Source organism: Plectropomus leopardus, chromosome 7 (genome assembly GCF_026936395.1).
Source record: "Plectropomus leopardus strain MGB_pleo_1.0 chromosome 7, ASM2693639v1, whole genome shotgun sequence".
Taxonomy (NCBI): domain Eukaryota; kingdom Metazoa; phylum Chordata; class Actinopteri; order Perciformes; family Serranidae; genus Plectropomus; species Plectropomus leopardus.
The window spans coordinates 16,267,552-16,290,655 of NC_142182.1; the positions used below are offsets into that span (position 1 = coordinate 16,267,552).

At 41.2% G+C, this 23,104-nt stretch overlaps 1 protein-coding gene across 5 annotated transcripts in view; it reads left to right on the forward strand.

Annotated features, from left to right (window-relative positions):
• The window catches only part of srgap1a (SLIT-ROBO Rho GTPase activating protein 1a), a 97,201-nt gene that overhangs the window by 23,735 nt on the left and 50,362 nt on the right, over positions 1-23,104 (forward strand). For all 5 annotated transcript variants that reach the window (XM_042495667.2, XM_042495668.2, XM_042495662.2 and 2 more), the window contains exons 2-3: positions 12,512-12,707; positions 20,022-20,184. In XM_042495667.2, the coding sequence (XP_042351601.2) occupies positions 12,512-12,707; positions 20,022-20,184 (359 nt within the window). The remainder of the gene's footprint in view (positions 1-12,511; positions 12,708-20,021; positions 20,185-23,104) is intronic.

The window sequence follows — 23,104 nt, forward strand, 5'->3', positions numbered from 1 at the left end:
TTTACTGCGAGGGGAAGCAAATATGCCTATAGATGAAAGCCTGTGCGCCTCAGTTCCAGATGTTTCTCGTGCAAAACCGTCGTTAAAGGCATTTATCTCTCCGGCTGTCCGACCGCAGCATTTTCATTGTATTGTTATCCCAAACAAACATCCCAACTGTAAGAGCTGTAGACCTGCCCAGCCAAGTCTTTCGCCTCAGGTTAGCTTTGTTGAGAATGAGAGGCTGTATGGTTGCCTTGACATATGAGCTTTAGCACCTTTATCTCTCCCATCACTAATATCCCCAAACAAAAGGACAAAGGGAGGCCAGATACAAGGCGAGGTGTCATCTTTCATTTAGGAAAAAAGAAAAAGTGAGCACATCTGAGATGTAAACACTGCATGTCTACTGCAGTTTTTAAGATGTAGTCTTAAGACTGGTCTTTAAATTAGAACAAGAGGTTCCTTTGCCTGGACTGGTGTTCAGGGAACTGATTATCTGTGTTTCTTTTCTTTCTTTCACACACAAGTTCCCACGCTGGTCCCTTTAGGGCAGCAGACAGAGCAGCTGGGTATGGTTCTGGAGATGAATGAGAAAAGTGGGTGAGGTCTGGTCAAAAGGCTGAAAGAGATCAATGTATTTCTCACAGATTCTCTTTTCTCTGATGTTGAGCCACACAGATGTAACCGCTTCCCGTCCTTAGCGTTACTCGTCCACATTTTTATCATGCTCAGTGTTAAAGTGAAGCAGCATCAATCATTTTGTCACTCGTTCTGTTTGGGATATTCTGCCGAAAGTCTATTTTTTGAGTATCAAATTCTCGCTATGTGCAGACTCTGGAAAGTTTTTAGGGTGCTTCTTTGCAGAGGACAGCAGCTGTGGTCTGCTTTGATTCACAGCACTTACAAAAGGATTCCACTGGTGACCAAGAGCTACACAAAAAAAAGAAAGAAAGAAGAAGCAGCAAATTGTCTATGGAAAACTTCTCTAAAAGCTTCTGTTGGCCACACCAGAACCAGGGGATTTGTTTGTGTGAGCAAGGTACATTTACACAAACCTCTGATCTTAAATTCAACTTTTGGTGACTTTTGACATGCAAATTTGTGCCATTGACCAAAAGAAAGTGATGACAGTGCCGACCTCTGAGGAAATAGAAATGGAGGATGCTATATCAGCTGCATTGTACCTCTCACTTTTTTTTTTTTTAACGTCCTCTGTTGGAGGAAAAACCGCTCCACATCACAGGAATGTGCGCAGAAAGTTAAAAGAAAGGAGTTAATGGTATGCTTTTTGAATAAACTGTGTGAGCTAATAGTGACTGAGATAACGAACTTGCAAGCTCGTTAGCACAGAGAGCTTCCACCCTGCTGCTGCAGAGTCCCGAGAACAAAAATACCAAGCAGGAGAAAACAGCCAAATAAAGTTAGGATTTAGCCATCCAGCTAACTGCAGTGTAGTTCAGCAACATGCCCTGTCAGAGTAGTCCCGAGAGGAGAGTATGTGTATATATATATATATATATATATATATATATATATATATATATATATATATATATATATATATATATATATATATATATATATATATATATATATATATATATATATATATATATATATATGTATATATATATTTCTGAGGCAGATTCTGCTGTTCTACTTTCTATGATGAACAGAACCAAATAGAATTCTCTGCTTTTGATCCACAGACTCAATAAGTTCTCACATATCTTTGCATTGCCAAGAATTAATAAAACAAAACTCGCAAATCTTTACAGCTATGAGGAGGCCAAAGCACTGAATGTAAATATTCAGCTATATTGTGAAACATACTTCACCTATGGATCAAAGATGTGGACTATACAGCAGGAGTAATGTGAAGAGTTTCTGTGGATGTTTTGACGCTATTTTTATCGCAACTATCGGTCGCCGTTGTAATCCATCATCACCTATGTGAATCCGAACAGACTGCAGTTTCTGCTATTTGGGAGGCAGCAAGCTGTACACTTTTTAGACCCACCTCACAAGCCGACAGATGAAGCATTCCTTTGAGCACAAACACATATACATGTGTACATATCAGCACATTAACACACACAGGCAAACCTACACATAGGCAAACAGACACACAAATCTTGGCTGGTCTGTCTGACGGGCCAGACACACAGCAGACTGGTGTCCAGATCAAACAGAGTGTCTCGATGTTAACCAGCAGCTGAACAAACAGCTCTGCCTCTAAAGTGTGCTTACTTCTCCCAGCTTTCAGCCCCTCAATCTATTTTATTTGGATCAGAACGATGGTCCTCACAGGCCACCGTAATGTCAGTGACGATTGATCTCTCCCCTGTTCGCTGCAGGCCTCTTCTCTGCGGGGGCGTTGCCTTAGCAACCATGGCTTTTTGGCTCTTGTGCCATTTGGCAGAGCTGATTGTAATTGGTAGAGATGATTACATTTTAGTTATTGAAATTAAACATTTAAATATAACTTCTGTGAATAGAACTGACATAAATTTAAGCGTTTTTTTTTTTTTTTTTTGTTGCTCCAATCAGAATCGTCTAGTCTAACATCTGTTTCTTGACTGCTGGAGCGTATTGTGTTTGAACAGTAAGAGCAGTTAGCCACCATGGCTGAGCTGTTTCTGAATCAGACTATAAAATCCAGAGGGCAGGAAGGAACCGGAGCTCCTCAGGTCTGCTGCCCACAATACTCCCGGGCTCAAGAGAAAACACAAGAACTCAAATCACCGCCACTACTGCATTTCCTGTGTGTGTGCTGGAATTGCTGAGAGAAGTGGCGCTTACGTGTATGTGCATGTCAAAGGAAATCATAATTTACGTGAGCTAATAGCAGCTCATGGGCTTCCTATCTTCAGCAGTCTGGATGTGTCAGAAGTGGCCAACAAACCAAGCTGCCAGTGAAGATAAGCTGCTGTAAAACACACCTCTTGTAAGTCACTTCACATGAGTAGCACTGTACCTCTATTGGATCATAAAATGTCCCAAAGGACATTGGTTCAGCTCTCAGAGTTTGAAAGGAGCAGAGGATTATGGGCCGGGCTCTTTTCCACTCTGATTTAACAGTCATTCTCTGGATCACAGTAGTCCACTGGAGCTCTCTGTGGTTTTGGAAGCAGCTAACATGTCAGTTAGATGTTGTAATGGGGCCCACATTGCCTGTTCTGTAATATTTTGAGATAAAATGCTTTAGTAAAGCTGGCAGTATGCAGTGTGTAGTTTGGCTGTGCTTTTTGTGATCGGAGATAATCTTTTTCAGCCTTGTTGGCAAGTCTGTATCGTAACTGTGTCCCTGATAGCTTTATTTCAACCAGAAATGGGATTCGTCACCTTTTCAGTGGTTTATATGTTTCATCACACACAGAGCAGCCATTGCTGTACATCCTGGTAAATAGAAGACAACCTTGATATTAGTAATTTAATCTCATTGGTGATTTAATCTCAAATAAAACCACACAGGAATCAGTGACACGTTCCAGCAGTCATACCCAGATGTAAGACAGAGGGGCGGGAGGGTCAATGTCTGACATACCAAGCACATGATGAATTTCTTACTGGTTCCACCAAATGATGAAGTCCTTACCAGTCCTCCGTCACAAGGTTAAAGTGTGATTTCTTTAGCTTTAGTCACCGCACAATGCTTTTCACAAGTGTATTGTGGGTGACTCTGTGTAGTCATTTATTGGTCTTGATGAGTCAGGATGGCAATTGGAGAAACGTCTCTCATCTGGGAGACTCTTGAGGACACAGCAAGCATGTTATTGGTGAAATGACCAGTGTGATTAGTCTGGACAACTCTGGTGCCAGTAAGCTACTGGTGTGCTGTCATACAGGCTAGCATTGGCTAAGGGGCTTTCACATCATGGCCCGACCTAAATCTGATCCCTCTTGGGTCCCTAATTTTATAAGTGTAAACTCCGTGTACTGTACCCTGGTACTTTGCCTCGGCACGGTACGCTGATCCGTACTTGAGTCAAAATAAAGAGGTCGTCTCGAGTATGGTTCATGTATACTATGGTACGGTACGCAACAGATGTGAACTTCAGCTGTACCCAAACACGGAAGTGGACTGCTATTTAACACGACTGCAAGGAGTTTTTAACTGTTTCAATTCTAGAGCAGTTGTATTATCTGCTCCTTTGATGATCACTTAATCACCTAAACGTAGGGATGCACAGTACTGGATTTTTTTTTACCAATACCTTATATGCCGGTATAAAAAAATATAACTAACACCAGAAAGCCTGGTAACCCCCCCCCCCACACACACACACACACACACATAATTTTAGTGATCATCATCAAGTCTCTTCTGTATGCATCCTCTTATCATGCTGACCCACCAGCAGATGGAGACATGAAATACAATGCTCTTCAGTGTATGTAATATTCAATTCAATTTAGGGTTGATGTTTTTACACGTCCCCTCTGTCAGTAAAAAAAAAAAAAAGAATAAGGTTTTATTGATATCAGCAGAAATCAGCACGTTGGTCGATTCTGATATTTAATTTTAAAGCCAAAATTTGCCGATACTGATGATGTGCTGATATTATCGTGCATCTTTACCTAAAAGCCACTGTCTGCCTCCATCGGTCACACAACACCTGTCAGTGCTTGTCGTAGCAGTCCCTCAAGAGTCTCCCCATCTGGTCCAGAGCCTGGCCTGCCATGCTTTGATGATAAAACACTTCATGGCAGCCTGGTGGAACAGCGCTGGTTAAGAGTCAGTCACCCTGCGGGCCTTTAGTTCACATCCATCTGCCTTTCGTTAACAGAGTGGAGAGAGAAGGCAGAGTTTACGTTGGTTAGAGATGACGAGAGGTGGATGTGAGGTTTATAGTGCTTACAATTGTGTATTTTACATCTGGTAAAGCTAAGGAATGAACTTCATCGGTTTTCATCAGTGGGAATCTCTTGAACCCTGTGACTCAGCTGATTGTGCTGCCAGCTTCATTGGCACAGGTGTGTGCCACGTGCTGCCATAGGCATGAGTCCAATGTAATATCTCCCACATTTCTATCTACGATCCCTCCTGCATGTTTTTTCTCTTTAATATTTAATCTGTCAACCTTGGTTTTTTTTTAATCCAAGTCCTTTGTACTGGTGCATCAATGTATTAACAACAAGACAGGCAGGCAAATGAGTGTGTAGTCTATTATTTGAAAAGCTCCCAACTTAATATGTACAAACATTAGAAGGCAAACCAGATCAAACAACAGATCCCTGGTCACCACAAGACTCAACATAAAAACCAACTCACTGCAGAATGAGTCATGCCCATCGGAAATTAGCAACGCGGTGGGCCCGTCTTTTACCAGTCCAACTGCCTGGATGAAACTACATTTTGTTTAATCTGTGCCACATGGTATGCATTTATCAAAGAAGCAAGAACATGAATGATCACCCTGCTATAATTGAGTATGGCAGTAGAGCCTTGTTGGATTAGCGGAATACTCCAAAAATGTCAGAGGAAGAAGCGCTGTAGATGCTCAGCTCCTTTTGGCATCTGATCCCACTCCAGCTGTAATTGAAAGCTTGTGCTCTGTTAAAAACTGATCGGCCATTTCATAATTACCTTTGATGGTATTTATCCTGTCTTGTATCCAGCCTCCGAAAGAGGCACGGACAACTCCCCAAGTCCCAAACCCGAGATCTGAAGCAGATGGCGGGGCAGGGCGCCCCCCCTGTATCGTCCCTCCCCAGGCCTCAGCTGCTATTTCAGGTGCTGCTGATGAGCCACTCTGCATGTGGAAAAAAGCAGCCCTGGGACTGATGTGGTGCATGTCCCAGATAGTGGTTGGTGGAAACTGTAATCATCTCGGAGAAACTGTAGAAACTCTTAGAGTTTGTAGTCTTTTATGGTTCTCATAGAGGAATACGTTGCTGTACTCAGCAAAAGTAACAGATGCTTTTTAGACAGATTGATTCGCAGTGAGGTTAATTAGGAGCATCATGGGAGAGCGTATTTATTGTTGGGTTCAAGAGAGAAAGAAAAAAACGTATTTCTGTGGTGCTCTGACAGTGGGGAGTTGTTTTTACTGAAGCCCGGTTTCTCTCTCTGGAGGTCAACAATGTGGGTCAGTACCCATCCTGCTTACAAGGCAGTTTCTTTGACAATACAACGAGCCTATCTGGCAAATCAGACGCCATTCTGAACTGCCACTTTGGACATATTTGTCGCCATGAATGGGGTTATGGGAAGTATGCAATGTGGCCTCCAAAGGAGCAATTGGATAACATCCAGTTGAGAAACAAAAGGGCTTTGGTCCAAACTGACCACCACAAAGAGCCGAACAGCGCTCTCTCATTGTTCGTATCAGCATCATGTGCATCCAGAGCCACATTGACTGGATGTCCATCAGTCAGCTAGAATTATTGCTGACAACTTTATAGGCTCCGCTTTAATTCTGCAAGCCGCTATCCACTCATGTCAACATGTGCCTGAATATGGGTATAAAAGCCCATGAAGCTTCTGGAAAATGCTTATTACGTAGATATGGAAATAAAAATAGGGCGACAGTTATTATTTTTTACTTTCTGTATTCTGCAGTGTCTTTCCTGAACACAGTGCACAGGTGCTCTCATCTCCACTCAGCTCCCCAGTTTGAAAGGGATCACAGAGGGCTTTGATGCCCCCCCCCCATACACACACACTCCCCACACCCAAATCCCTCTGTGCAGAGGCCTCCACACGTGTTTACCATACAGATGACCTCAGAACGACAGGAATGCACCATGTAACACCAGCAACACTTGCTATGACAGTGAGATGGATTTAACTTGAGAAAAACTTTGGATTATAGTGGTTACATGTGCACAGTCCTGTGTGCCGGTCTGCTGATCATGTAAGAAACCAGTCAGACAGCTGAAGCTGCCTGAAGCAGGGGATTCAGATGAAGCTTCAGGGTGATTAAAGGGAACGGTTTGACTGTCCTCAAACACTAAAGTGACTTAGTTATTCATGTTAAATATTTGCCTTTGGGATTAGATAACTTCTCTTCTGTCAACGCCAGACCATAAGGTCATGTCCACACTTGAGCCTGATTTATAGCAGGATGCTCAATACTAGTGACTGCCTCGACAGAAACAACATATTTTGACAAAAAAAAGTGTAGCTCAACATTTTTTTTAATGTTGTGCACCAGGGGAATGGAAAAAAACCTTTTTGTGTTTGTGTCCCTTTGTGTCATTTTGTATCTCCTCTCTAAATTCTGAGGTTTTTGCGCGTCCATGAATGCAGTTCATGGACACACTGATCAGTCGATTAGTCGATCCTATCAGAGCAAATTGTTAGAGATAGTGCAATCAACCTTTACTGCACCTGACATTATACAGCTCCATCCATGCCCAGAGTATGCTCTGCGCCCAGAAAGTGTTTTGCAATGAATAACTGAACAACACATCAAATAAACAGTCCAACTGCCCCCAAAATAGAAAATCAATATTTGGTGCCAGATGTTGATATCATAGCAGGCAGCCACAAATAAATAAATGTGGGAAACCCTGGATGTGATCATGGCTCATAAATTTTAGCTTTTAACCACGGTGGTCTGTAATTCCTGAGTGACTGCAATGTAACCGTGGATTGAATCCCTATTTAAGATTAGTCAGACAGAAAACGAATGGATGACAACAGCTGAGTTTTGTGATTTACTGTTTTGAAATTCAAAATCAGCAATCACTGAGAGTTGCAGGTGACAGAAAGTTGCCCTCTCAACACACTGGTGCAAACATCTATGGAAAGCATTTTAGAAGGCATTGATTTGGGGTTAAAAAACACTCTTCATTATGGAAGGAAAGCAAAACTCGAGAGCTGCTTTACTGTGGTCCTGACCCTGTTTTGACTCTGCTGTCACAGCTGAGTTTTTCGAGTTTTCACTTTGCATCCTAGTTTCAGGAAAAGCTAAACCTGTATTTTTCTCTGACAGGTGGTTGCCTTTTAACATTAATTTCTTCATACTTCAAGTTGGTGCTACAGTTTCAATGGCCAGTGTTTGACTCGGAAAATGAATGATTTAATGAGTTTCCGTGTGCAGTCATGAATGTAATTGTGTTAAATGATCCAGTACGCTCCTTTGTGTCAGTGCCATGGTAGCTTTGTTTTAATCCCCACATCCTCTGGAGATGGAAGCAATTGCAAAGTTTACCCATTCATCAAAAAAGGCCTGGTGGGCTATAGTGCAGTCACATTTAAAACCAGCCTCCCTTTTAGTGCTCATTGGTGGTCTCCCAGTTTTGTCAATGCCCCCGATTTTAGAATTTGGAGTTCTCGATCGTCTGTTGTTGAAATCCCGTCATTATTGTTGTTCCTGGCTCACTATGTTTGATTTTAACTGCCGTGATAAGCATTCATTCAGATTTAGTATAGCTGAAATGCCTCCCGTGTGTCCTGTCTCTCCCTATCTAAGTGGTTTATTTCCTCAAGAGTGCCAAAAGGACAGAGCTGCTACTTGGTAATGCAAAAAATAATCAACGGTTTCTAAAAGACTGAACGTAAATCGTTAATTCATCATGATTGTGAGAAGACTTAATGCTGATGAATGGAGCATAGCCTTTTGGTAATTTGATTAGTGCATTAAGGACACGTGGCCATGCATGCTCACACACACACACACACACACACACACACACACACACACACACACACACACACACACAATGCAGCTCTCACTCCTCTTTGACTGGAAGCTTTCTAATTGAGTCAGCAGTTGATTGGCCATTAAGTAGCTCGACGTATTGAACTATTGATGATATCCCATAAAGGCTCTTAAGGATCTTTTAGCTTTTTCACAAAGGCATTTATTGCTGTCCAATTGTTTCCTCAAATGCTTATCTTTGTTTCCGACCGCTTTACTTCCATATTAATGAGTGTATTCATTAAGCAGCAGGTTGGCAAGGTTCAAACTCAAGGCCAAGCATGCAATTTACAATTGCATCTCCCCTATATCAGTTTAGTTCAGTCTCTAATTCATGTGATGTTGACTACAGAAGCTGAGGTTCTCATGGAAAAAACAAACAAACAAAAAAACAGATATGTTTTCCTTTTCGTTTACAGCTCATAAGAGGGTCAGAGTGAGTGCTATTGCCAAGTATGCAGAGGTACACAATTAGGATTTCTAGAAGTGCTATTCGCATGGGACTAGTGTTACCCGGGGACCTCGTGATTCAGAAATTACTTTTTAAAGTATAAGTTTACATTTAACTTACATTTACTGACAATATGCCCTGGATAGTCATTTGTAACTCTGCTCTACACAACACAGAAACACCTTTTCTTTTAAATGCGAGTTAAACAAAACATCCAATTCTGCCACACATTGTCATCCATTTCATCATCTTTGGAGATTTTGCTCTTCTGATAGATTTGAACTTCTTATTTCTGCACGTGGGTCTCCATGCTGTGTAAAGGAATGAGCCTGCTGTACCCAAAATACTGTCAAAACTTTCATTTATAATTCCCAAAGAAGGCAGAAACGACACACAAGAGAAAACATGAAATCCTAAAAATGGCCTTGAAATCACCAAGATGCTGCAGTCTTGTAATACTGACCCCATATTCTATACAGTGTACTTTTCTGTTTGTAATTTTAATAGGAATCAAAATCAGATGGGGGCTGAATCTGATGTTCAGCTAACACTTGAGGTCCTGAGTGTTGATTAATTTAATTTAATTACATTTTTATTTTTTTTTAGTTTATGGTGCTAATTTTCAAAATTAAATCTAATTAATTATATTTTGTGTTTCACCTACTCTTTTAGTCACATAAAATATTTTCATGTACTGTAATTTTTGTGCTGTTGATGCTGTTGAATTTGTGAATGAATGATACAGTGAGGATGCGGCGCTGTTAGAGTAGAAACATTGAGAGTGGTGGATATATTGAAATTTTCCAATTGTACCTGTCATTTATTGTTATTACTTACTTAAGAAACCTTGAGCAAAAAAAAACATAAAACACTGAAGTGCTGATATGCACAGGACTAATATTAACACCCAACCTCTGTGTCCTGCGAAATATAAAGGGTAATTTGTGGTAGAATATTTAGTTGCAAAATTACAGAAATGGCAGATCTGCACGGGGTTAAGATGAAAAACAACCCCCGCAGGTGTTACACATTTCTTAAGGTCCTCAGGTAATATGAGTCCTGTGAGGGTTAATGTTGAAATAACTTCAGTAAATCACAATTACAGAGACTGCTGCACAAGCAGATCATTTACAGTAAGATGGAAAGTGTATGTTGGACGCAGCATGTGTCCGCAGTGACAGATCCTACAGTCCTTATAGTAGAAAAAATAGTCAGTCTATGCCCAAATTACAGTCTGTTTGCCACAAAAGCAACCAAATTATCTTATGTGGCCAGTCAAACCCTCCTGCCAGGGACTGATAGACACTCAACAGGACAGTTCCTAAACGCTGACTAACGAAAAGCCAAACTGATACATCGTCACTTCCAGAATGCTGGTGATTGATTGATTATTCAGGATCTGGAAGGCGATATAAGAAGAGGGCTAATACCTCCATTTAACACGGTGTTATGATCATTTTTCTGAATCCCTCCCACTCATCCTGTTAAATAAATAGTTAACAGTATAAACTCTGGTTATATCCCTGCACTGCCCTAATTTTCTCTCTTAAGAAAAGTTACCAGTGCCTAAGAAAGCATAAGCACATATTTCAGAACGCTTCATTAAGCTTGAAGCTTTTCTCAAATATTGGCAGTACCCTCAGTTGAGTACTTAATCTATACATATTAGTGTTTGCATTATCGTAACCACATCAGCTTTAAGTGGGGACAATACAATGCACATTAAACTTTGCCCTGAAACAATTATCCTCGTCCTGCTCAGCTGATCTTATTACCATTATTTTCCAGATTTTGTCCGTGAGCCAAGAAATAGCCAGTAAGACCTTGCAAGCTGTTAACTTCGTAATGGCACCTAGTCCAGTGAGTTGTACAAATAATGTGTGAAGACATGTTGCAGCCTAGGTATTTTTTGCCTCTAATATGAGGGATCTCTTTGCGCCCCTCTCTGTTGGTGTCCGTGTGGCTCTAAATCACCTCATTAATCTGCTTCCTCTGCTGAAGACGTCTGGCTCAGGCTGCCTTCCATTAGGAGAAATCCATTATACATGGCCCTGGCCAGAGAGGACACACAGAGGAAACAATTTGTGTGTGTGTGTGTGTGTGTGTGTGTGTGTGTGTGTGTTAGATCCCAGTTGTCATGTTGATGATGTAAATTTAAATGAGGGGCGCTCTGACAGGCGGGATTCCTCAGAAAGGACCTCAGAGGGTAATTTACCAGCACATCCACCTTGTTTAAGTGAGGCCTGCTGTCGCTCCTCTGCTTACTTAAGTGGCTTTTGTGTGTGTGTGTGTGTGTGTGTGTGTGTGTGTGTGTGTGTGTGTGTGTGTGTGTGTGTGTGTGTGTGTGTGTGTGTGTGTGTGTGTGTGTGTGTGTGTGTGTGTGTGTGTGTGGCCTGCACAACTCTGGGTGTGATGGGAATCAGGTTCTGTTCATCCTGGAGGTTTTTTCAGCCATAATGAAACACCTGAGACCAATTTTGCCAACCTCACATCTCTACAAACATTCACATGAGCCATAACTAAGAGATAATAGCTGCGTTGGGCTGTTCTGTAGAACTGATGTGTACCTGTACTGCACTGTACTGTACTGTACTGCACTGTACTGTACTGCACTGTACTGTACTGCACTGTACTGTACTGTACTGCACTGTACTGTAACTACAAGTGTTGTTGATTCTTTATCTTTTGTTTTTAGGAATTTTTGGGGGGCTTTTTGCCTTTGTTTGAGAAGACAGTTAAAGCGTAAAAGGGGGAGAGAGAGAGGGGTTGGCATGCATCAAGGGGCCGAGGTTGGAATTGAAGGACGCAGCCTCTGTACATGGAGCATTTGCTCTACCATCTGAGCTACTCAGCGCCCCTCTTTGCTTTTTTTAAAAATAGATTTTAGATGTGCAATGTTTGCGTTCTTGTGCTTTGCAGTCTGGTTCGGTTTGAATCATGCAGACATACAGCAGACATTTTCCATACAGCAAAAAAGTATGATGCCAGAGAAATTGCCTTGATTTTTAACTTTGTAGGTTTCCCACTCACTCATTTATTTGTGGCGGCCCACCACGCTTTAAACATCTGCCGACACATAATGATTTTATGTTTTTGAAGCTGGACCAGCAATACTTGAATATATTTACTGTTCGGTTAATGGTTGCGCTAAAATCGTCTGAAACTTCATGATGAGTTGGCCAAACTGAAGCATTAACCATTGACTTTTTTTTCTAGTTTTGTGTGCTCTTTATTTCAGTCCTTCAAATTTATGAAACAAATGCAACCTTTCATTAAATATTGATACAGCACACTGTATTTCTATCATGTAAAACTTGAGGTTTTTCTTTTTTTTAGCTCTGACGTTACCCATTTCCGGAATAATATACTCAGCTTTCACATTTTGGCTCAGTCCTGATCTGTTTGTTCTTTCCCTTGGTCTCTGCAGAAATTCGGGCCCAGTTGGTGGAGCAGCAGAAATGTCTGGACCAGCAGACAGAGATGAGGGTCCAGCTGCTGCAAGACCTCCAGGACTTCTTCAGGAAGAAAGCAGAGATTGAGATGGAATACTCCAGAAACCTGGAAAAACTGGCCGAACGCTTCATGGCAAAGACTCGCAGCACGAAGGATCACCAGCAGTATAAGTAAGCAGACGCTGTCTTAGTGTTTGTCAGTGTCCACTTTGTTTGTGATGTCATCTACGTTCATTTATGGGCATGAGAATGAAAATCTTCATTCTTAGTCTGCTGGGCTAATTTATGTCTAAAAAATGTTGTTTTATTGTGGCAGCCAGGCGGAAGTGATATAGGATTTTAGTGTAAGGTTATAATGTTGTAATCTCTGTGTTCTGTTGGGTTATTGTGCTGATGAGCATTTTTTATTTTATATTCAAAGCCAGTCAGATGAAGACTGCAAATGTTAATAATATGAAATTCTCGTGCTTGACTTGCTCTCTTTTTCTTGGTCTTCTTCTCCAGCATATATTAATCTCAAGTATTGCTTTGTTCCACATTATGCAATGTTTATCTTAAAGTCTGTGGTTTTAGCCCATTATGTCACACTGACATCCCTGAGGAACTTTACTAATAATCCATGTTGAGAGTTTTTTGCGCCACAATACAGTACTGTATTGAGCACTGCAGTAGACTTTTCTGAGGAGAGTTTATGTTTTCTTTTTGACATACATTACATGCTGTGCCAGCCACTTAACTTACCCATATGCATGACGGTGTTAAATATGTGAAATACAAATATGATCTCCATCGATGATCTATTTTCTTAATACCAATTATGAAACGACAACACCAATTGTTCAATGTCTTTATATAAGATTGCCAAAATATAACATGCAATGCAGTATGTATCTGTATATTTTAATACTTTATACCTCGGACATATTTAAGTCAATACTGAAAGAGTATTAAGTCTCAATCCCACGCCCTACTTGTGCATAGTACAACAGCGTATAAAGTATAAGAAAAGCTGAAGACAAAACTTAACCTTTGTGGTGCATCACAGTTTGACTCAGAGCCTGTCGGAGGATCTTGACACAGTTAAGCGTGCTGTAGTTTTTGGCCTTATAACACTGCAGTAGTCTTCTCATGGAAAAAGCAGACATTAGCATATTGTTTGAACTTGTGGTGGGAACGAAAATAAAACGTATGTTTGTCCTCGCTGTCTGCAAATAGCCCCTGCGCTCTGTCTGAAGCCCCAATGGCTCTAGCAGCTGTGTGTGCCCATATGTGTAAATGGTGGAGGGACTCTGGTATGGCGCTCTGTGGTTTTCATCGCGTGATGTACAGTCTGGTCACTTCATTCACAGGGTAAACATTTGACAAGTGCCTAGGAGCATAGTTCTTGAGTAAATACAAAACGTCTGAATAACATTAAAACTCTTCCTGTGGGTTTTAAATCATTTGGCCTTTTTTTTGTATTCACATAAACAACACACACACAGTAAGGCTTCTGTGCTCTCCATATTCTCTAGGTTGTTTTTATTGGATAGACTTGTCAGTATTGTGAAAAAATACATTTTTATTCTGTCTGCAGCCTTAAGCCAGTATCCATATGACAGGTTAGCTTGGCCAAGCTGCAAAATGCTAAAGCAGCATTAAAATGAGCAGCTAAATCTGTGGGTAATTAGTCTAGACAAGCAGCATTCAAAAGGGGGCCGCTTCTGTTGGCTGTCAGTGCAGACGCATTTTATAAATCTGGTTTACATAACTGATGTTAAGACAAGTTGACAAGATGTCATTCTTACAGTCAAAAGTACATTAATATGCACTTTGTGTGACATATTGATTTTTTTTGGAAGAATGCAGTTTCTCTGCCTCTCTCTCATTACACATGGACTATTTGCTTCAGCTGCCATGAAGAATCTTCACAAATAGGGCGTAACACAGGTGAGGGTGGATGCTATCCCTGCATGGTGCCACCTCTGTCCATACAGGCCATGTTGGTAATGACGCTACAAATACCTGATCCCAAACTGGCTTCCCATCAAGCTGCAAACACTACCATTTGCTGGTATTCTTAACCAAGCATGAGGCATTGGTACTGGAGATTGAAGCTGGGCATCTGCTGGTGGAGTGGAAATTTTTTCCCATTGCACCACCAATATTTAATGTCTTATACAGGCTTAAGTCTGCCACTCTCTCTCTCTCTTTTGCTCCTTCAAGCGAGAACAAAGTTTCGGCACAGTAGGAGTTCAGCCCAGAATCCTCTACAGGAGTAAAGTTAGTGTTGGACTGCTGGAGAGGAAGCCATCTAGCTTCAGGGGAAGTGCCCTTAGTAGAGCTGTCCTTTTGTGTCTTAAAAACTAGTGGCTGGCAACTAAGACAGCAGTGAAGGATGGATGATGCCAGCTCTTTAGGTAGACTTTTATTACTCTTATGTAAAAGTGAATGCTTGTAAAGACTAGGGCTGCCCCTTGAAAGTCGGAGATTTGGATTTGGGTTTCTTTTTCTTTCTTTTTTTGCTAGTCAGTGTGTTGTCAGGACATTTTTGTCCCCAGATTTTGCTGCAGAGTAACTGCTCTTGACTTCCACTTTACTTTTTGGTACAAGCAGTTGCGGACATGCAGGCAGTGGCACAGAGGGGGAGAGAGACTGCACTGTAAGGTGAAGAAGTGATGAGTTTACGAGTTAATACAATACAGTCGGTGGCTTTTGTTTTCTATCTAGTGTGTGTGAAAAATTTTGTTGCACATCTGTGATCTGTTTTCAGCGCTGTTAGCTTATTTACTATATTACATGAATGCTGCAATCAAACTGAACATCTCTCTGAGCCTGTTTTAACTTAAAAAAAAACCTCATATGGAAAAAGAAACAAATCGTCTTACATTTGTATTGAACTGCCGAATCTGATTCAACTGGCATAAATCAGAATTGGGTACAGCCATTTCAAAGAGGCACTGTCATAATCAAGACTTCTATCTACATTTATAATAGTATTTTTACTTTAGCACACTTGTTTAAAGAGAGAAACTAACAGCAGATTAACAAACTGATTCCAATGTGGAGTGTTATGAGAATATAGAGAAAAAAGCTATTTTTATATAATATTAAGAATACTTATTTCTGAATATTGATTGCTGCACTGCTAGGTTTTCATAATTGTAAAAATACTTATTTTTTCACAGGCATACATAAGTTCAATAGTTCATTATAGTAGTTCATTATCTAAACACATTAGTGTCTTTGCCACAGTCAGAAGCTGCTGCTGCTTGTTTCACATTCTGAAAATCATAGTTTCCACTTGTTTGCAAAAACCAATGTAAACAGCCGCTAACACATCCAGCTCCCTTGAAAAACAAATAAACAAACAAACAAAATAAATCAGAAAAAGATCCTTTTTTTCAAAGTAATATGTATAAGGCTATATGTTCTTATTGCTATGACTGTAATACAACACTACATTAACTAAAATGACATCAAAAATTGTTCTTTTTCTGCTGTATGTTGAGTTTTTCCTCTTCATTACCATTACAGCGTGCAGTAATGGAACAAACTGCAAAGAGTCCCAGTTAAACTTGATAATTAGGTGTTAGAGAGTTGAGTCAGGAACACACGCTGTTGTACATGGTGTATTATGTCGGTCAAAGCAGCAACATGTCTGCGTGAGCTGTTGATAATGACTTTTTGAACACAGTTGGAGCTCTTAGTATCCAGGATGTCAGGGCAATGCTACAGCAGAAAAGACTCTGACCGCCAGTGATTGTGGCAGGGACATTAAATATTTGTAATGTCCATTAATGATAATAAGGAAAATGTTCAATTCCACCAGTGTCGTCCTTTTTTTCTCCTGTTAGAAAACAAAACAACAGACCAACATTATTGTGTCCAGCCCCCAGCAACAGTCTGTGTGAGAGGCATTCAGGCCCGTCTCCCTCGTACATTTGTATTTCAGTCACTGTTTGGAGAACACACACAAATGAACAAATACAGGCAAACATTCTCCTCTGTTTCTCTGGCTCTTTTCTTAAACACACACACACACACACACACACACACACACACACACACACACACACACACACACACACACACACACACACACCACACTCTCACATAACCAGATACTGTATTATGCAAAGTTTGTTCAGGGAGGGACATGGAGATGGTGAGCAGGGGGATCATTGAATTTTTTATATTGCCAAAGCCACAGCTGGGATCATCTTAAATAGGCGGCTTTTATACAGAATTAAACGTCTTGTTAAGAGACTTCCTCTTTTTGTCGGTGAGCATAAAAAGATGGTGTAGAACATGCTACGGCTGCATACTGCATATGTTGCCAGGTATGAATATCTGGATTAGTCTCAGCTTTTGTAGCAGAGAATAAAGCTGATGTTTGACACCATTAATTATTCACAGAAGGACTTCACTAGAATTATTAGTAAGGCTTTGGCACATGCATTTTTTAAAGCTTCAACCTTCGTTTTTGTGATAGGCTTTGTCCAAATTGGACTTGCAGTGATCACTATGCTTTGGTAGCAGCTGTATGCCTACATTGCAGGTGAATGCCACTCACTGTGCTGCGGCTCTAAAGGCCGCCACCGCAGTTCATTAATGAAAGATTTTATCAGCTGGGCACCAGAGGACTTTGTCATTTTGCTGCCGATAAGGGCTTCTGTTTGAATACCCTACATACTGAAGTGGTAATTATTCTCTATTGTCAGCATCCTGCTTCTGTATGAGAGTGCAAGTATGTTGACGGCGACTCAGTGACTCTTTTCTGACTTAATGAATGTGCAGAACGCACACATAAACACACATTGGTAGGAGCCAGTAAGTTGCTAATGAGTTGTTTTGTTGTTTTTTTTGCATTCATCTCCTACCCTGCCTCTTGAAAATATTTCCCTTTCATACCTGTGTTTTAACTCTTCGGGGGCCGCCTATCTGTCTGCGAGTCTGTCTGACCCAGTTCCTGCCCGGGCTGAGGGGGAAATGATGACATTGAGAGATTTTCCTGCTATTATGTGAACTAAGCAACTCCCAGGGGTTATTTTGTTGTCACAGCCTGTGTCAGTCCCCTCTTCTCATTTTCTAGATCTGTCCTCTTTTCACTGCCGGCCTCCAGTTTGATTTAGTAGGTCAGGCCAATAACAAACACACAAGGTACTTAAAGAACTGTTGATGTGTTTGTTTGAACTCTAGGATAAGTCAATGACCTCTCCTTGAGTTGAGTAATTTTGTTAACTCCAATGTGTTACAAAATTTACTTTAGTTTATTCTTTGGAGGTGTGTGTTGAATTCTGGGTCACCCCTGTGTTTGATGCAGCCCTTTATTAAAAAAATAAATAAATAAATTTCATTTGAAGATTGACTTCATGTGAAGCAATGGTGCTGCTTTGTTGACTGTCTATTGTGTGAAATACTGGATTTTTAGACCTGTGCGTGTACTGATGCCGAATTAGGTCAAACTTTTCACACTGAGGAGTCCTGCTGTGCTTTGAGCAATAAGATGGGTTGGAGCAAAAAGGTGAAGGCAATTCAAGTCGTGACTGAAAATTCTCTGGCTAATCCTGCCATTCGGCTGCTTGCACTTGAGCTGTTTTGCATCCTCAACCAAATTATTTTCAGTTTTCCTCAGCTGGGGAACTAACGGTCACAGAGGGACATCAAGCCAAAATGTATGACTGCTTTGGAAATCTATGAGGTTATTTAGACACTTTTTCAGGGGCTCATGGTGTGCTACGTCCAGCTTCATGTCAGTGGCCACCTGGACATTATGTATCTGCACATGCAAAAGTGAGCATGAATTAATAAACACATACACATGCACGCAAATGTGCAGTCTTCACATATCTAGATTTAGTGCCATAGAGTGGAAGTATTGCACTCTGCTTATGCATAATGCAGAAAGGATTTATGGTAATTGGTCTTTGACTCTGTGTGTGTGTGTGTGTGTGTGTGTGTGTGTGTGTGTGTGTATGATGCTGTCCAGCAGTCCTGCTGCAGTAGCTCTGGGACTGCTTCACTCTTTTTCTTTTTTCTTTTTTTTTCATTTTCTAGCTTTCTCTTCCTTTGCACGTGTCCTGTAGCCCGGCATGTGGCATCAGTATACCACTCAGCTTTTAGCTAAATCAGTTTTTTCATTCACCGTCTTCCTGGTGTCTTTGAAAAATGACTGCGCTCTCGGATGTTTTTCATGTCAGCGTGTTTGGCTCTGCCTTTATCAAATGTAGTTTGCTTCCTGTTTTTGCAGTCTCTGGGAACATTTTCAGCTGGTTGGGAATGTTTGTTTCAGTTACTCATATGGAGAAATGCTTCATTTTTGTGCTCTTGCAGCAGATGTTGTGCCAGGTCTGAAGGGTAGTTCAGGGCTGGGTCACTTGACAGTGAGTGCAGAGTTTCACCTGTTGTGTTGACAAGTGCTGCCTGTCTATGCAAACTAATGTTGTAAAGGGAGTGCAGAGGGGAGTCTACATATGGTTCCTGTAAGACTTGACCCCAGACCCAGCCTTAAAACACACACATGCACAAACACACACACTCGTATTCTGTGCTGCTCAGAGCAGGCAGGAGGAATGTTATAGGTTAAGCCAGAGGAAGTTGGCCTGCAAGCCAGTGCTTATGCAGGGCCCCAGCTCGCTCTGGCCTGGACAATGTCCTACAGTGAGCTTGGAAGCAGCTTGGACACAGCACAGGAAACAGCTCTCATGCTCCACTATTTCACTCTTTTGCTTTTTTTTTTTACACCCAGATCTCTATCTTTTCACATTCTCTGCGACTTCTCTTCCCTTCCTTGTCTGTCTTGTGCTGTCAGGGTTCATACATAATACTACTTTTTCAACTTCACTTTAAAATACATCCGTGTCTTCTCCAACCTCATTCCACTAAGTGTAGTTAAAGCCTATGGCACTCTCTTCCTCAGTTGTAGGAAGCCAGCTTGGCTCAGTGCATTGCAAGAGCTCTGCCCCAGAAATGTCATTGAAACAAAGTATTTCTAACTTAACTGCACAGTCTATGTAATATATGAAGAGCTTTTTAGGCCCAGAACCAGCGGTATATGGGACATTTAACACCAAGGGAGGCCTATGACGCATTTCGCTTCTGCTTCTGTAACTAGCCCCACTGCACTTGAGGTGCTTGTAGACATCCTGCTAGTCGAGGAACTGCCACAATCTTTTTGCGAAAATGACAACTTTTGTCGAAAGATATTAGGGTTGAGACAGTGACATGGATGCAGATGCACAGGAAAAAGCTGAGATGCATTGAGACAAACCTTAAACACTTGTGCGTGCCTGCTTGCTCACCTTAGTTACACCGCTTATTATGAGTTTTCTTCTTAATTAATGTACAAGAAGAAATTGTACACTCCTCAAAACATCCTACATAACCAATGTTTTCTACACACCGGTCCTTCCACTTTTGTAGTGAAGGACACTTGGATATTAATTTTCCACATGGATTTTTGACAGCTGATCTGACACCTAACTGTTTCCCTGATTTATTTAGGAAAGACCAGAACCTGCTGTCACCTGTCAACTGTTGGTACCTGCTGCTGAACCAGGTGAGGAGGGAGAGTAAGGACCACGCCACACTAAGCGACATCTACCTCAACAACGTCATCATGAGGTTCATGCAGATCAGTGAGGACTCAACACGGCTACTCAAGAAGGTGACACATACTCACATTTTGGTCATTGAATGGAGCTCTTTTTTACAGCCTTACTGGGCCACCAGAACAACAATGAAAGACTTTTGATGTTGCGGTATTTATAATGTAATCTTCTCAAATACAGTCAAAAATAGAGGTGCTTTATAGTTGGAGAGATTAAAAAATCTTTGCTGTAAAGTTTTAAGGTTGACGGGGAATCCAAAATAGTGAAGAGGCTGAAAAGAGATAAGGAAATATTTGAAATAAAAAAGCTGAAGACAAAAAATTGCACAGAAAGTTGGGAGAAATATAATATTGGCCGCGTTTCCACCAAAGGCTTTCGGTATATTACCTTTGGAACCAAAAGTGCCACCTATGAAGAGGTACATAGACCCATAGACAATTGTACCTTTTATAAAGAACAATGAGGTGGCATAATGGTGGCATACTGGCTCCTTGAACCAGGTACCGATTGTAAATGCAGCCTGATGTCAGTATGAATATCTGTTGAACAATTTCCTTGTATCTTATATGCCCCTGAGGTATCTCTCTCTTTTTTAAACGTAATTCTTTGGCCTTTTGTCTTTATTATAAAGCACAGCTTAAGTGGGAACGGGGGGCGACATGCAGCAAGGGGATGCAGGTTGGAGCCAAATCTGTGGTCGCTGCAGCCCAGACAGAGTCTCTGTACATTGGGCACCCACTCTACCAGCTGAGCTAATGGGCGCCCCCTGAAGTCTCTGTTAAACTGCTACAACTTCCCTTACACTTTCCTTTTTTTACATTTCTACTGTACTGATATTTGACCTTGCATAGAGGAGGTCAGATGCAACTTTTCTTTGATCAGCAAACCAAAAGTTTGAACTCACCACTAACGCAATCCAGATTTTTCACGGCGGTCAGATCGGGCAGCGGTGTCTCCAGTCACTCATGCGATATAAACAGTCTTTCACTTTCAATTAACCCATTCATTTGACAGCAAAGTATATTTAGTGACATGATGTGCAGGATACATGCAGCATACTGTATATTCAGCTTTGATGGGACGAAACTCTGTTGGGCTCCTGTGGTTTACTTTTGTGAATCAGAGTAACGCAGAGGAACCTCGGTCACCACATTTTCAGATCAGTATCCCTTCACTCTCATCTGAAGACTGTGGCTTCATGGCTGAAACCGGGCCTCTGCTGCCTTTTCCACCGCAAAGATGACAACTCCCTAAAAGATTATGAGCTCCTATGCTGCAGGAGTCACATGAACTCACCACAGGCCTAAATTACAAAGTGGCTTTTCTTCAGAGGAGCGCCTTTGTGTCAGTTAAGCTTGTGCAACTTCTTTCTCTTCTTACTCCTCTTGTTTCTTTCTTTGCTCCTGGTCATCTAACCTCCAGATTAAAAAAAGTAAAAGTAAGGCTCATTTATTCAAAGTAATGAACGTCTCTTGATGGTTGCGGTTTCATCTGATTGTATGGGGGGAGTGGTCTTTAAATACTCACCCGAGCCCCTGACACACAAACAGGAAGCTGCAGCAGTCATTTCCTTTTGATAGTGCTCAAAGGTTTATGGTTCTACTAATGAGTCCAGATGTGAAACAGACAGTCATTTTTCAGATGTGACTCTCGTTGCCTCCCCTGACTCAAAACACTTTGATGATTGTAATGATAAACTGCCTTCAATGCTGATTTACATTTTTAGTGTAACTCTGAAGATGCTTTTGCCAAATCCTCACAATCTACAGGGCTACACGACTCCTATCATTGCTTCACCTGCATCATTATCTTTGTGGAATCTGCAATGTCTAACCACATTGTGTGATAGTCAGCCCTTTAAAGTTTGCAGTTTTTCAGTGAATCCAGGTGACATTGTGCAGACAAACAGCAGGCTGGTGGGAGGTCCAGGTTCATAGGAGACCCGAGACACGGCTCGCCCTCTAATTAAAGCTTCCCTGAGCCTTTGATCTCAGGAGAGCTTCAGTAACGAGGCACAAACAACAAGAGAAGTCCACCATGTTACGTGGGCTCCCTTGCAACTTTGAGGAGACAGCTGTACTGTTGTCATCCTTCCAGCACATCAAAGACCTGTGTTTTTATTTCCTTGTAGTATGTTCAGGTTTCACGCTGTGAGGTGGAACAGTAGAGGAGGACATCAGAGTAGCCCTGGTGTCTTTGTCAGTCAACATCCTCCATTTGGCACGGCATTAATTTCTTCAGGGCTGCACTGTGGTTACTTTTTAATACAACTACAGTCACAAATTCTTTTAGAAACACCCCTTTTGGCTTTTTTTGTTTGAGTTTAGGAGTAAAAAAGTGGTGCTCTCTTTCTTTCTTTACGCTTGGAAAGATCTTATCACATGCATTCAGTTTTCATTATTCATACAGCTCGCTCTTTGTTTTACTCTGCCCTGTTTTATTTATGGAAGTCACGTTCTGTAGCTGCAGCTTCAAGGTGGAGATCCTAGTGCCTGCAGCAGTTTTTAACTTTTTATCAGGCAAAGCATGCGCTACTGTAAGTCATATTTATTTTACAATAAGCCCATTTCACCTAAAGATATTTTTACATATCACAGTAGGAAAAGGAAAGATGTAAATGATAAAGTGAATGGTGACAAAATTGCATTTAGCTGCTTCATTTTCAGGATCCTGGCATTATGCAGAGACAATGGCATGAGTTGGACTTCATGGAAACATCAGTGCACAGTCAACCTAAAATAATTTGACAGTTCGCCACTTATTAGCATGCAGGTTGGCTAACGCTGTTAATTACAGTTTTCAGATGATTTGCAAACCTGATTTGTTATATGCCAGTATTTTTGTTTTTTTTTTCTCGACACTGGACATTTTGGGAATCATTTTTGCAAATTTTAAGACAATTTCAGACACTTGAGTTTTTCAAGATCAAGATCTAGCTATCACTAACTAAAATGTCCTTGTCTGAGAAAAACTAAT